The sequence below is a fragment of the Bombina bombina genome, chromosome 4 (genome assembly GCF_027579735.1).
Source record: "Bombina bombina isolate aBomBom1 chromosome 4, aBomBom1.pri, whole genome shotgun sequence".
NCBI classification, from domain to species: domain Eukaryota; kingdom Metazoa; phylum Chordata; class Amphibia; order Anura; family Bombinatoridae; genus Bombina; species Bombina bombina.
The window spans coordinates 744,947,028-744,963,884 of NC_069502.1; the positions used below are offsets into that span (position 1 = coordinate 744,947,028).

Below are 16,857 nucleotides of genomic sequence, written 5' to 3' on the forward strand. Positions count from 1 at the left end.
AGCCTATCTAGATATGCATTTCAACAGAAGATATCAAGAGAATGAAGCAAATTAGATAATTAAAGTAAATTGGAAAGTTGTTTAAAATTGCATGCTCTGTCTAAATTACAAAAGAAAATTTTTGGGTTTCATGTCCCTTTAAGAAGCAGAAGTCATAAGACCGCTGCTCCTTAACTTGTCCGCCACCTTTTAGGTGACGGATTGAAATCATCCTGATCCAATCGGGATGATTAACAGCCAATTCTAGCAGGGGTGGAATTGCACAATCATTTCACCAGAAAGCGTATGCTGTCGGTATTTAGCGAGGTCGAGTGGACATGATTCGCTACAGCAAAATTTTATAACATGGGAGTATCCCAGATTCTTTTCTGAATTTTAATAAGGAATAATATTTTTTTATGGCATCTACTTGCAAACAATTTTAGATTTCTTACTTTCAAAATAAGGTTAGTTTCAAGAGTCACTATGGGGATCTAAATTGTGTGTATGCGTGTATGTGTGTGTATATGTATGTGTGTATATGTATGTATGTGTGTGTGTGTATGTGTATATGTATGTATGTGTGTGTATGTGTGTGTGTGTGTGTATGTGTGTATATGTATGTTTGAATGTGTGTGTATGTGTGAGTGTGTATATACTGTATGTGTGTGAGTGTGTATGTGTGTGAGTGTGTATATACTGTATGTGTGTGAGTGTGTATGTATGTGTGAGTGAGTGTGTATATGTGTGTGTGAGTGTACAGGTGAAACTCGAAAAATTAGAATATCTTGCAAAAGTTCATTTATTTCACTAATGCAACTTAAAAAGTGAAACTAATATATGAGATAGACTCATTACATGCAAAGCAAGATAGTTCAAGCCGTGATTTGTCATAATTGTGATGATTATGGCTTACAGCTCATGAAAACCCCAAATCCACAATCTCAGAAAATTAGAATATTGTGAAAAGGTGCAATATAATAGGCTCAAAGTGTCCCACTCTAATCAGCTAATTAAAGGGACAGTCTACACCAGAATTTTTATTGTTTGAAAAGATAGATAATCCCTTTATTACCCATTCCCTAGTTTTGCATAACCAACACAGTTATAATAATACACTTTTTACCTCTGTGATTACCTTGTATCTAAGCCTCTGCAGACTGCCCCCTTATTTCAGTTCTTTTGACAGACATCCATTTTAGCCAATCAGAGCTTGCTCACTGGAACTCCACATGCGTGAGCACAGTGTTATCTATATGATAAACGTGAACTAACACCCTCTAGTGGTGAAAAACTGTCAAAATGCCCTGAGAGAAGAGGCGGCCTTCAAGGGCTTAGAAATTAGCATATGAACCTCCTAGGTTTAGCTTTTAACTAAGAATACAAAGAGAACAAAGCAAAATTGGTGATAAAAGTAAATTGGAAAATTGTTTAAAATTACATTCTCTATCTGAATCATTAAAGTTTATTTTGGACTAGACTGTCCCTTTAAGTCATAACACCTGCAAAGGGTTACTGAGCCTTTAAATGGTCTCTCAGTCTGGTTCAGTATGAATCACAATCATGGGAAAGACTGCTGACCTGACAGTTGTCCAGAAAACCATCATTGACACCCTCCATAAGGAGGGAAAGCCTCAAAAGGTAATTGCAAAAAAAGTTGGATGTTCCCAAAGTGTTGTATCAAAGCACATTAATAGAAAGTTATGTGGAAGGGAAAAGTGTGGAAAAAAAAGGTGCACAAGCAGCAGGGATGACCGCAGCCTGGAGAGGATTGTCAGGAAAAGGCCATTCAAAAGTGTTGGGGACTTTCACAAGAGCCACCACACAGATGGATCCTGGACATGGGCTTCAAATGTCGTATTCCTCTTGTCAAGCCACTCCTAAACAACAAACAACGTCAGAAGCGTCTTAACTGGGCTAAAGAAAAACAGACCTGGTCTGTTGCTCAGTGATCCAAAGTCCTCTTTTCTGATGAGAACAAATTTTGCATCTCATTTGGAAACCAAGGACCCAGAGTATGGAGGAAGAATGGAGAGGCACACACTGCAAGATGCTTGAAGACCAGTGTGAAGTTTCCACAGTCTGTGTTGATTTGGGGAGCCATGTCATCTGCTGGTGTTGGTCCACTGTGCTTTATTAAGTCCAGGGTCAACGCAGCTGTCTTCCAGGAGATTTTGGAGCACTTCATGCTTCCTTCTGCAGACCAGCTCTATGGGGATGCTGACTTCATTTTCCAGCAGGACTTGGCACCTACCCACACTGCCAAAAGCACCAAAACCTGGTTCAATGACCGTGGGATTACTGTGCTTGATTGGCCAGCAAACTCGCCTGACCTGAACCCCATAGACAATTTATGGGGCATTGCCAAGAGAAAGATGAGAGACATGAGACCGAACAATGCAGAAGAGCTGAAGGCCACTATTGAAGCATCCTGGTCTTCCATAACACCTCAGCAGTGCTACAGGCTGATAGCTTCCATGCCACGCCGCATTGAAGCAGTTATTGCTGCAAAAGGGGCCCAAACAAAGTACTGAGTACATACAGTATACATGCTTATACTTTCTCCAACATTGGTGTGTCCGGTCCACGGCGTCATCCTTACTTGTGGGATATTCTCTTCCCCAACAGGAAATGGCAAAGAGTCCCAGCAAAGCTGGTCACATGATCCCTCCTAGGCTCCGCCCACCCCAGTCATTCTCTTTGCCGTTGCACAGGCAACATCTCCACGGAGATGGTTAAGAGTTTTTTGGTGTTTAAATGTAGTTTTTATTCTTCTATCAAGTGTTTGTTATTTTAAAATAGTGCTGGTATGTACTATTTACTCTGAAACAGAAAAAGATGAAGATTTCTGTTTGTAAGAGGAAGATGATTTTAGCAGACAGTAACTAAAATCGATTGCTGTTTCCACACAGGACTGTTGAGATGAAGTAACTTCAGTTGGGGGAAACAGTTAGCAGATCTTTCTGCTTAAGGTATGACTAGCCATATTTCTAACAAGACCATGTAATGCTGGAAGGCTGTCATTTCCCCTCATGGGGACCGGTAAGCCATTTTCTTAGTCAAATATAAAAGAATAAAGGGCTTAAAAAAGGGCTTAAAAACTGGTAGACATTTTTATGGGCTAAAACGATTGCTTTATTGGGGCATATTATGCAGATTGTAGCTTATAATTGGCATTATAATCTTGGGGAACGTTTAAAAAACGGCAGGCACTGTGTTGGACACCTTTTTTTTAGTCTGGGGGCCTTTCTAGTTATAGACTCAGCCTCATTTTCGCGCCATTACTGCGCAGTTGTTTTTGGAGAGCAAGGCATGCAGATGCATGTGTGAGGATCTAAGAATCACTAAAAAAGCTTCTAGAAGGCGTCATTTGGTATCGTATTCCCCTCTTGGCTTGGTTGGGTCTCAGCAAAGCATATAGCTGGGACTGTATAGGGGTTAAATTTGAAAACGGCTCCGGTTCCGTTAATTTAAGGGTTAAAGCTCTGAAATTTGGTGTGCAATACTTTTAATGCTTTAAGACACTGTGGTGAAATTTTGGTGAATTTTGAACAATTCCTTCATACTTTTTCACATATTCAGTAATAAAGTGTTTTCAGTTTGAAATTTAAAGTGACAGTAACGGTTTTATTTTAAAACGTTTTTTGTGCTTTGTTGACAAGTTTAAGCCTGTTTAACATGTCTGTACCATCAGATAAGCTATGTTCTTTATGTATGAAAGCCAATGTGTCTCCCCATTTAAATTTATGTGATAATTGTGCCATAGTGTCCAAACAAAGTAAGGATAGTAATGCCACAGATAATGATATTGCCCAAGATGATTCCTCAAATGAGGGGAGTAAACATGATACTACATCATCCCCTACTGTGTCTACACCAGTTATTTCCACACAGGAGGCCCCTAGTACATCTAGTGCGCCAATACTTATTACCATGCAACAATTAACAGCTGTAATGGATAACTCCATAGCAAATCTTTTATCCAAAATGCCTACTTATCAGAGAAAGTGCGATTGCTCTGTTTTAAACACTGAAGAGCAAGAGGACGCTGATGATAACTGTTCTGACATACCCTTACACCAATCTCAAGGGACCATGAGGGAGGTTTTGTCTGATGGAGAAATCTCAGATTCAGGAAAAATTTCTCATCAAGCTGAACCTGATGTTGTGACATTTAAATTTAAATTAGAACATCTCCGCGCACTGCTTAAAGAGGTGTTATCTACTCTGGATGATTGTGACAATTTGGTCATTCCAGAGAAATTATGTAAGATGGACAAGTTCCTAGAGGTTCCGGTGCCCCCCGACGCTTTTCCTATACCCAAGCGGGTGGCGGACATAGTAAATAAAGAGTGGGAAAGGCCCGGCATACCTTTTGTTCCCCCCCCCCTATATTTAAGAAATTATTTCCTATAGTCGACCCCAGAAAGGACTTATGGCAGACAGTCCCCAAGGTCGAGGGGGCGGTGTCTACTCTAAACAAATGCACTACTATTCCTATCGAAGATAGTTGTGCTTTCAAATATCCTATGGATAAGAAATTAGAGGGTTTGCTTAAAAAGATTTTTGTACAGCAATGTTACCTTCTACAACCAATTTCATGCATTGTTCCTGTCACTACGGCAGCGTGTTTCTGGTTCGAGGAACTAGAAAAGTCGCTCAGTAAAGAATCTTCGTATGAGGAGGTTATGGACAGAGTTCAAGCACTTAAATTGGCTAACTCTTTTGTTTTAGATGCCGCTTTGCAATTAGCTAGATTAGCGGCGAAAAGTGGCGCACAGAGCGCTTTGGCTAAAGTCTTGGTCAGCGGATGTGTCTTCCAAGACAAAATTGCTTAACATTCCTTTCAAAGGTAAAACATTATTTGGACCTGATTTGAAAGAGATTATTTCAGACATCACTGGGGGAAAGGGCCACGCCCTCCCACAGGATAGGTCTTTTAAGGCTAAAAATAAGCCTAATTTTCGTCCCTTTCGCAGAAACGGACCAGCCTCTAATTCTGTATCCTCTAAGCAAGAGGGTAATACTTCACAACCCAAACCAGCCTGGAAACCAATGCAAGGCTGGAACAAGGGTAAGCAGGCCAAGAAGCCTACCACTGCTACCAAAACAGCATGAAGGGATAGCCCCCGATCCGGGACCGGATCTAGTGGGGGGCAGACTTTCTCTCTTTGCTCAGGCTTGGGCAAGAGATGTTCAGGATCCTTGGGCGCTAGAAATAGTTTCTCAAGGTTATCTCCTGGAATTCAAGGAACTACCCCCAAGGGGAAGGTTCCACAGGTCTCAATTATCTTCAAACCAAATAAAGAAACAGGCATTCTTACATTGTGTAGAAGACCTGTTAAAGATGGGAGTGATACATCCAGTTCCAATAAGAGAACAAGGAATGGGATTTTATTCCAATCTGTTCATAGTTCCCAAAAAAGAGGGAACATTCAGACCAATTTTGGATCTAAAGATCCTAAACAAATTTCTTAGGGTACCATCGTTCAAAATGGAAACTATTCGAACGATCCTACCTACTATCCAGGAAAATCAATTTATGACTACCGTGGATTTAAAGGATGCGTACCTACATATTCCTATCCACAAGGAACATCATCAGTTCCTAAGGTTCGCTTTTCTGGACAAGCATTACCAGTTTGTGGCACTTCCATTCGGATTAGCCACTGCTCCAAGGATTTTCACAAAGGTACTAGGGTCCCTTCTAGCGGTTCTAAGACCAAGGGGCATTGCAGTAGTACCTTACTTGGACGACATCCTGATTCAAGCGTCGTCCCTGTCAAAAGCAAAGGCTCATACGGACATCGTCCTAGCCTTTCTCAGATCTCACGGATGGAAGGTGAACAAAGAAAAAAGTTCTCTGTCCCCGTCAACAAGAGTTCCCTTCTTGGGAACAATAATAGATTCCTTAGAAATGAGGATTTTTCTGACAGAGGTCGGAAAATCAAAACTTCTAAGCTCTTGTCAAGTACTTCATTCTGTTCCTCGTCCTTCCATAGCGCAGTGCATGGAAGTAATAGGATTGATGGTTGCAACAATGGACATAGTTCCTTTTGCACGAATTCATCTAAGACCATTACAACTGTGCATGCTCAGACAGTGGAATGGGGATTATACAGACTTGTCTCCGACGATTCAAGTAGATCAAAAGACCAGAGATTCACTCCGTTGGTGGCTGACCCTGGACAATCTGTCACAGGGAATGAGCTTCCGCAGACCAGAGTGGGTCATTGTCACGACCGACGCCAGCCTAGTGGGCTGGGGCGCGGTCTGGGAATCCCTGAAAGCTCAGGGTCTATGGTCTCGGGAAGAGTCTCTTCTCCCGATAAATATTCTGGAACTGAGAGCGATATTCAATGCTCTCAGAGCTTGGCCTCAACTAGCAAAGGCCAAATTCATAAGGTTTCAGTCAGACAACGTGACGACCGTTGCATATATCAATCATCAGGGGGGAACAAGGAGTTCCCTGGCGATGAAAGAAGTGACCAAGATAATTCAATGGGCGGAGGATCACTCCTGCCACTTGTCTGCGATCCACATCCCAGGAGTGGAAAATTGGGAAGCGGATTTTCTGAGTCGTCAGACATTCCATCCGGGGGAGTGGGAACTCCATCCGGAAATCTTTGCCCAAATAACTCAATTATGGGGCATTCCAGACATGGATCTGATGGCGTCTCGTCAGAACTTCAAGGTTCCTTGCTACGGGTCCAGATCCAGGGATCCCAAGGCGACTCTAGTAGATGCACTAGTAGCACCTTGGACCTTCAACCTAGCTTATGTATTCCCACCGTTTCCTCTCATCCCCAGGCTGGTAGCCAGGATCAATCAGGAGAGGGCCTCGGTGATCTTGATAGCTCCTGCATGGCCACGCAGGACTTGGTATGCAGACCTGGTGAATATGTCATCGGCTCCACCATGGAAGCTACCTTTGAGACAGGACCTTCTTGTTCAGGGTCCATTCGAACATCCGAATCTGGTTTCCCTCCAACTGACGGCTTGGAGATTGAACGCTTGATTTTATCAAAGCGTGTGTTTTCAGATTCTGTAATAGATACTCTGATTCAGGCTAGAAAGCCTGTAACTAGAAAAATTTACCATAAAATATGGAAAAAATATATCTGTTGGTGTGAATCTAAAGGATTCCCATGGAACAAGATAAGAATTCCTAAGATTCTATCCTTTCTACAAGAAGGTTTGGAGAAAGGATTATCTGCAAGTTCTCTAAAGGGACAGATCTCTGCTTTATCTGTTTTACTTCACAAAAGACTGGCAGCCGTGCCAGATGTTCAAGCATTTGTTCAGGCTCTGGTTAGGATCAAGCCTGTTTACAGACCTTTGACTCCTCCCTGGAGTCTAAATCTAGTTCTTTCAGTTCTTCAAGGGGTTCCGTTTGAACCCTTACATTCCATAGATATTAAGTTACTATCTTGGAAAGTTTTGTTTTTGGTTGCAATTTCTTCTGCTAGAAAAGTTTCAGAGTTATCTGCTCTGCAGTGTTCTCTGCCCTATCTGGTGTTCCATGCAGATAAGGTGGTTTTGCGTACTAAGCCTGGTTTTCTTCCGAAAGTTGTTTCCAACAAAAATATTAACCAGGAGATTGTTGTACCTTCTTTGTGTCCGAATCCAGTTTCAAAGAAGGAACGTTTGTTACACAATTTGGACGTAGTCCGTGCTCTAAAATTCTATTTAGAGGCTACTAAAGATTTCAGACAAACATCTTCCTTGTTTGTTGTTTATTCTGGTAAAAGGAGAGGTCAAAAAGCGACTTCTACCTCTCTTTCCTTTTGGCTTAAAAGCATTATCCGATTGGCTTATGAGACTGCCGGACGGCAGCCTCCTGAAAGAATCACAGCTCACTCCACTAGGGCTGTGGCTTCCACATGGGCCTTCAAGAACGAGGCTTCTGTTGACCAGATATGTAAGGCAGCGACTTGGTCTTCACTGCACACTTTTGCCAAATTTTACAAATTTGATACTTTTGCTTCTTCGGAGGCTATTTTTGGGAGAAAGGTTTTGCAAGCCGTGGTGCCTTCCATTTAGGTGACCTGATTTGCTCCCTCCCTTCATCCGTGTCCTAAAGCTTTGGTATTGGTTCCCACAAGTAAGGATGACGCCGTGGACCGGACACACCAATGTTGGAGAAAACAGAATTTATGCTTACCTGATAAATTACTTTCTCCAACGGTGTGTCCGGTCCACGGCCCGCCCTGGTTTTTTAATCAGGTCTGATGAATTATTTTCTCTAACTACAGTCACCACGGTATCATATGGTTTCTCCTATATATATTTCCTCCTATCCGTCGGTCGAATGACTGGGGTGGGCGGAGCCTAGGAGGGATCATGTGACCAGCTTTGCTGGGACTCTTTGCCATTTCCTGTTGGGGAAGAGAATATCCCACAAGTAAGGATGACGCCGTGGACCGGACACACCGTTGGAGAAAGTAATTTATCAGGTAAGCATAAATTCTGTTTTTGAGAGGTCCGATATTGTTCTATGTACAATCCTTGTTTTATTGATTGCATGTAATATTCTAATTTTCTGAGATTGTGGATTTGGGGTTTTCATCAGCTGTAATCCATAATCATCACAATTATGACAAATCACGGCTTGAACTATCTTGCTTTGCATGTAATGAGTCTATCTCATATATTAGTTTCACCTTTTAAGTTGCATTAGTGAAATAAATTAACTTTTGCACGATATTCTAATTTTTAGAGTTTCACCTGTATATGTGTGTATGTATGTGTGTGAGTGTGTATGTGTGTGTGTGTGTGTTTATGTGTGTGTGTGTTTATGTGTGTGTGTGTGAGTGTGTATGTGTGTGTGTGTGTGTTTATGTGTGTGTGTTTATGTGTGTGTGTGTTTATTTGTGTGTTTATGTGTGTGTTTATGTGTGTGTGTGTTTATGTGTGTGTGTGTTTATGTGTGTGTGTGTGTTTATTTGTGTGTTTATGTGTGTGTGTGTTTATGTGTGTGTGTGTTTATGTGTTTATGTGTGTGTTTATGTGTGTGTGTGTGTTTATGTGTGTGTGTGTGTTTATGTGTGTGTGTGTTTATGTGTGTGTGTGTTTATGTGTGTGTGTGTGTTTATGTGTGTGTTTATGTGTTTGTGTGTGTGTGTGTGTGTGTGTTTATGTGTGTGTGGAGTTCTCTCCATATATATCTGTTCTTTTTAATGTATGCGTTGATAGAATAAGTATGAGTTGATTATTTTTTTTAAACAAGCATAACAAAACAACAGAATTAATATTAGAATTTATTCAATTTTGGAATATTTTGTGTCCTTGCTTTTCATGTATTTTGAATATAGTTTCTAAAGCACACAGATCAGTTATTTTGTTGTCGTTGCAGGTCTAAAGAACACTGTGAAAGACAAACCTCTTGTTTTTCATAACAAAGTGAAGTCCTCTGGCTATTCTACAGCACCTAGGTAAGGAAAAATAAGTATTGAGATTATTGATTGATATATATGTAAAAGGAAACAAAAAAGAAAGTAGTGCTGAAGTTTTGATAATCAGACAATATGAAATGTTCTTATATTTTACTCTTGAGAATGAAAGTTTAAAGAGACAGTAAACACCAAAATTGTTATTGTTTAAAAAGGAAGATAACACCTTTATTACCCATTCCCCAGCTTTGTACAACCAACATTGATAAATTAATATACTTTAGAACATTTAAACCTCTAAATCTCTGCCTGTTTCTAAGCCATTCGTTTTATTTTTTTATTTGCTTTTCACAACAGGAGACTGCTAGTTTATGTGGGCCATATAGATAACATTGTGCTCACGCCCGTGGGTTGTGGATGACATGGCACTAATTGGCTAAAATGCAAGTCAATAGAAAATAAATAAAAAGTCATGTGATCAGGGGGCTGTCAGAAGAGACTTAGGTACAAGGTAATCACAGAGGTAAAAAGTATATTAATATAACAATGTTGGTTATGCAAAAGTGGGGAATGGGTAAAAAATGGATTATCTATCAAAACTATAAGATTTTTGGAGTTGACTGTCCCTTTAATGTCTTCCTTATTAGTGGATGTGTGTAGAATCTCTGTTCTTTTTTGACTGTATTTTTTCTAACTTTCATTTATGTTTAGAATCAGAAACATGAACCAACCAACAGGGTGCATTTCAATATAGAATTTTCCATTTCAACTCAGTTAGTTTACTATACTTTGCACAGCCAGATCAAAGGGTAAATGAGCACAAGACAATTTGATTATTAGAATATACAATGTAAATCTCCTGCAGGAGTTGTGGTCACAAGCCTGCCACAGGTGTCTCTGGGACTGACCCTTCAGCATCCTCCTGTTTGGCCATGTTGATCTACTCCTTCAGTATATACTATGCTGTTTAGTAAATTACTGGATGGCCTCTCTACTCTATACAGGCATATCAGCTGGAGTGGGTGTCTTTTTGGGTAAGTATCTCTTGTCACTCACACAGTGAGTACTTTGGTACTTCAGAACATTTATGTTTACGTTGCAGTGCTGGGTCTTTTATTTGCTGTGTCTCCTTTAAGAAGGGTTATCTCAGGGTTTTTACTTGTGTGCTTATGCTTACTATACTTTAGTGCTATAGCGGCTATGTTTAGCAGGCAGCCCCATACTGGCGCAAGGGGTACTTGTGTAGTACGGGGCCTTAGCTCTTTGGTATTGAGAGAGTTAACATATTTCCTGCTATGTTTGCTACTTCTGGAACCGCAGCATGAGGCAGAAGTTAGGACGTAGCTACTACGTCAGCAGGGTAGGCTGGGCAAAGTGCCCTGTGACGTAGTAGCTACATTCAGGTGGCTTAAGGGGTTAAGACCCTCCCCATTTATTTTTCTTGTCTTGTTGTTACCTGTACTATTCCATGTTTTTCTTCTCCTCAAACTAAACTATATGACCAAAAGTATGTGGACACCTGACCATCACATCTATATGAGTTTGTTGGGCATCCCATTTTAATAAATATAAAGCTGGCCCCTCCTTTGAGGCTAACAATCATCACTGTTCTGACAAGACTTTCCACAAGATTTTAGAGTTTGGCTGTGTGAATTTGTGCCCATTCAGCCAAAAGAACATTTGTGTGGTTGGGCACTGATGTTTGATGAGTGAGAACTTCTGGCTCACTATCAGCATTCCAATTCATCCCATAGGTGTTCAGTGAGGTTGAGGTCAGGGCTCTGTGCAGGGCCACTCCAGTTGCTCCATACCAGACTCATCAAATCATATCTTCATGGACCTTGTTTTGTGCACAAGGGCAAAGTCATGCTGGAAAAGGAAAGGGCCTTCTCCAAGCTGTTGCCACAAAGTTAGAAGCACTTAAATGCCTAAAATGTCTTTGTATCCTGTAATATTAAGTTGACCCTTCACTGGAGCTAAGGGGCCTAGCACCAAACTCTGAAGAGCAGCCCCAGACTATTATCAAACATTACAGTAGGCACTATACATCAAGGTAGATTGCGTTCATCTGGCATCCGCCACACCCAGATTCTTCTTTCAGACTGCAAGATCGTGAAGCATGATTTATCATTCCGGGGTACAGATTTACACTGCTCCAGAGGCGATTTGCTTTACACCACCCCAGCCATCACGTGACATTGCACATGGTGATGGAAGGCTTGTGTACAGCTACTTCTTCTTATACTTTTGCTGATTTTGCTTCCAGAGGCAATTTGGAACTCTGTAATGAATTATGCAACAGATGGTAGGCGATTTTTGCTTGCTACATGCTTCAGGTCTTAGGGGCCTCACACTTTGAATTTGTGTGGTCTACCACTTAATGGGTGAGCAGTTGTTGCTCCTAGATGCTTCCGCTACACAAAAATAACACAGTTGACTGGGGCAGATCTAGTAGAACAGAAATTTCAGGAACTGACTTGTGACAAAGGTGGCATTCTATCACAGTGCCACAAGTCACAACTCATCAGTATGACTCATTGTACTGCCAGTGTTTGTCTATGGAGATGTCATGGCTATGTGCTAGATTTTTTGTACCTGCTAGCGATGAGGGTGGCTGAAACACCTGACCTCAATTATTATTAGTAGTGTATGTCACTATAGGACAGGAACTGAAAATGTAGATGCTGGAATGTATCTTTCATGTATCCTATGAAGGTGAAACGCATTAATTGTGTATTTTGAAAAGCTACAGTATAATATATTTAAGGAAATGCCACAGCCTGATCAGAGAATGTTTTATCATACTAGGTTTACATTTCTTTCATTTTCTTGAAAATCCTTTGGATATCTGAGAAGGTATTCCTATAGTGTATGCAACTATATCTGTCTTATTCCATCAAGACTGTAAGATAGAAGAACTGCCATTTATTTTAGTATCAATATGTTAAAAATGCTCTGTTTTCTTCATGATGTATTTATTGTACACAACATGATTCTATACAGGATATGGTAGATGTTATAACAATATCAGTATAGATATGACAAGAATAATACTCCCCTTATTTGTGAACCGCTGCCTTCTATCAGTCTCTCCCAAAGGACTGTTTAGAAATGTAAATAGTGGATAAAGAGGCGCAGGTCCTAAAGAGTTCTTTTTCTAGTGTTCCAGTTAAAGCTGAGGATGAAATAACTTGACTTTGGTTTGTGTAGATCAACACTTGATAATTCGTGCAGTATACTTACTCTGAAAAATCCAACTTGATCGGTTGTAGAACCTGATATTAGATGTGTGATATAATTCTATCTGTTCCCCACTGATCTGGGCATAATTTATTGTACACTTTTACAATTTTCTATATTAAAAATATCTGAAGTATGGTACTTTCAATAAGTAAACAGAATTTTCAATTTAAAATATTTATCAATGATGTAGTTTCCACCTATAGGCAATCTATTTCTATGTTTATTATCCACACTGTTCCTACATGCCTAGAAATGCTTATGGATTTAATACTTTAGTTTACCTTAGATTAACACATCTTTTATAAAGTAGTTGTATTCCAGTTGTTTGTCTATCTTATCAATGATGATTTTACATTTGGGTGCTAGGACTACAGCCCTTTGTTTTCATTAGAGGAGAGCTTTATAATCCAAAACTTCATCTGCATATGTATTTTTTTTTTAATGTACAATAGAATTTATATTTAAATTATTGAAGTTGATTTCAGTACTTTTCCTCTTATTAATCCTCATTAAATTGATAAGTTCACCTCGTGCTAAACATTTCTTTGGTTCCCAGACAGCTCTGGTGAGATGTGAAATGGTGAACGGAATTAATCTTTAAGAAGGAATGCTGACTTCACTTTTTATGTAAGAAAGTAGTCTCCAGCTGTGATTAAAAATTGACCTTTATTTTACATACAGGAACCAGTGAAGCAACGTTTCGGGCTAACAATAAGCCCTTTCTCAAGGCTTGAGAAAGGGCTTATTGTTAGCCCGAAACGTTGCTTCACTGGTTCCTGTATGTAAAATAAAGGTAAATTTTTCATCACAGCTGGAGACTACTTTCTTACTTGGATCCATACAGGCTTGGTAAACCTCCTCCGTGCTCTTGTGAATAGTGGGTGCTGTAATTAATTTGTTTGTTCACTTTTTATGTGCCAGAACTTTGGTAATGTTGAGTATACAGTAGATAGGGCCTAGATATTTAGGTTCTCTTTAACGTTTTTTGAAGTGGGTCTCATGTAAAAACAGGATATCTGATATCTTTTTGCCATATGTGAAAAAGCTTTTGATTTTTTGCATGGGGAATTGAATCCCTTTACATTGCGGGTATTGAGGTTTAGTGTATTTGAATGGTATATTGGAAAGTTTTTGTCTGGGAAGCAAACAAATATTTAGTATGAGGTGAACTTATCAATTTAATGATATTATAGAATAGCAATGTTCCATGCTAGGATCTTAGACTGGTCTGGTGCAAACACACCCAGATTAAGGAGTGGGTTCAGATTAAATTAGTACGAGGTGAATTTATCAATTTAATGATATTATAGAATAGCAATGTTCCATGCTAGGATCCTAGACTGGTCTGGTGCAAACACACCCAGATTAAGGAGTGGGTTCAGATTAAACATGATTTTGCTGATGCTAGACAACTATGCAGTGCCTGTTGGCTTCCCCTAACCATAGAACCTTTCAAAAGCAACCATCATATACTACATTAGCAACTTTCCAAATTTGGGACAAATATTTAAGAAAAAAACAAAATGCTTCTACCGTACTATCCCCTTTGACTCCTGTACTTAAAGTGAAGGTCCATTTTGATGAATTAGTGCACGGTTTTTAACCCCTTAATGACCGGACCATTTTTCAATTTTCTTACCCTTAATGACAATGGCTATTTTTACATTTCTGCAGTGTTTGTGTTTAGCTGTAATTTTCCTCTTACTCATTTACTGTACCCATACATATTATATACCGTTTTTCTCGCCATTAAATGGACTTTCTAAGGATACCATTATTTTCATCATATCTTATAATTTCCTATAAAAAAAAATATAAAATATGAGGAAAAAATTGAAAAAAACACACTTTTTCTAACTTTGACCCCCAAAATCTGTTACACATCTACAATCACCAAAAAACACCTATGCTAAATAGTTTCTAAATTTTGTCCTGAGTTTAGAAATACCCAATGTTTACATGTTCTTTACTTTTTTTGCAAGTTATAGGGCCATAAATACAAGTAGCACTTTGCTATTTCCAAACAACTTTTTTTCAAAATTAGCGCTAGTTACATTGGAACCCTGATATCTGTCAGGAATACCTGAATATCCCTTGACATGTATATATTTTTTTTTAGAAGACAACCCAAAGTATTGATCTAGGCCCATTTTGGTATATTTCATGCCACCATTTCACCGCCAAATGTCATCAAATAAAAAAAAAGTTCACTTTTTCACAAATTTTGTCACAAACTTTAGGTTTCCCACTGAAATTATTTACAAACAGCTTCTGCAATTAAGGCACAAATGGTTGTAAATGCTTCTTTGGGATCCCCTTTGTTCAGAAATAGCAGACTTATATGGCTTTGTGGTTGCTTTTTGGTAAGTAGAAGGCCGCTAAATGCTGCTGCGCACCACACGTAAATTATGCCCAGCAGTTAAGGGGTTAAATTAGGTAGCTTGTAGGGAGCTTGCAGGGTTAATTTTAGCTTTAGGGTAGAGATCAGCCTCCCACCTGACACATCCCACCCCCTGATCCCTCCCAAACAGTTCTCTTCCCTCCCCCACCCCACAATTGTCCCCGCCATCTTAAGTACTGGCAGAAAGTCTGCCAGTACTAAATAAAAGGAGTTTTTATTTTTTTTAATAAAAAAAAATAAAATGTTTTAGCTGTGATGGACTCCTGCCTTAGCCCCAACCTCCATGATCCCCCCCCCAGCAATCTAACCCTCTCCCCTACCTAATTGCCGCCATCTTGGGTACTGGCAGCTGTCTGCCAGTACCCAATTTGCCCCCCAAAAAAGTGTTTTTAATTATTTTTTATTACTAATTTATTTTTTTCTGTAGTGTAGCAGCCCCCCACAATACCCCAACCCCCTCCCCCTCCCAGATCCTCATATATATATATTTCCCCCCCTCTTCCCACTCATTGGTGTCAGTGTGGGTAGGTGATCGCGGGCGTGCGCGCGCATCCGCGCGCGCACGCGCACGCGCACGCGCGCCCCCGCACGCTCCCGGCACCCGGCGTGCACATTGCACTAACAGGAGCCGGATGCCGGGTAGCGATGGGCCGCCCACCCGCCTCCCAGTTGCGCTCCCACCCACCAACGAACCGGCCGCATCGCTACCGGTGCAGAGAGGGCCACAGAGTGGCTCTCTCTGCATCGGATGCTTTCTAAGGGTATTGCAGGATGCCTCAATATCGAGGCATCACTGCAATACCCTGAGAGCTGCTGGAAGCGATTGCGATCGCTTCCAGCACTCTCTTAGACAAGTGACGTACCAGGTACGTCCATTGTCACTAACTGCAAGTTTTTGCAGGACGTACCTGGTACGTCACTTGTCATTAAGGGGTTAATAAACCTATTAAAAACAAGGGCACTTTAATTCATCAAAATTGACATTTCACTATTTTCTTCAAAAACTTACCTTTTAATCCTGGCAGCCGTTCCAGTGCTTCCTCCGCCCGTCGCAAGCCGTCTTCACGGGTCCAAAATGACGAATCCGAGGGAATCGCTGGAGCGGCAATCAGGATTAAAAGGTAAGTTTTTGAAGAAAACAATGAAATGTCAATTTTGATGAATTTAAGTGCCCTTGTTTTTAATAGGTTTATTAAAAACCAGGCACTAATTCATCAAAATGGACCATAACTTTTTAAAAAAAACTAGAATTTCCAATAGAGATTAATTATGATAAAAAGATAGAAAATACCATACACCGTCTGCTGCCTACCCATTCAGTCCTTCAGGACCGCCACTTAAAATCAAGAAAGGATATGTCAGAGTCCATAGGATCGAATTGTAGTCACTGGTATATATCTCCAATTAACACATGTCCGTTAACTAGATTTGAAAGTTTATGTTACAACACTTATACTGTTAGAAAAGAAAGAAAATAACTATAAGGAAAATAAAATTTAAAAGAAAATAGCACTGTAAGCTCTCTATTATAGGAGTTACCTCCTATCAACCACAAAATTAAGTAAAAGTATTTCTCTTGTAAGGTGTATCCAGTCCACGGATCATCCATTACTTGTGGGATATTCTACTTCCCAACAGGAAGCTGCAAGAGGATCACCCACAGCAGAGCTGTCTATATACCTCCTCCCCTAACTGCCACCTCCAGTCATTCTCTTGCAGCTCTCGACAAGGGAAGTAGCATAGAGAGATGTGGTGACTTAGTGTAGTTTATCTTCAATCAAAAGTTTGTTATTTTTAAATGGTACCGGAGTTGTACTGTTTTTTACCTCAGGCTGAAATTAG

General features: G+C 40.2%; 1 protein-coding gene across 1 annotated transcript in view; it reads left to right on the forward strand.

The window, feature by feature from the left end:
• The window catches only part of WDR27 (WD repeat domain 27), an 896,914-nt gene that overhangs the window by 242,187 nt on the left and 637,870 nt on the right, over nt 1–16,857 (forward strand). Inside the window, 1 exon segment of the mRNA XM_053712226.1 lies at nt 9,335–9,413. Coding sequence (XP_053568201.1) covers nt 9,335–9,413 — 79 coding nt within the window.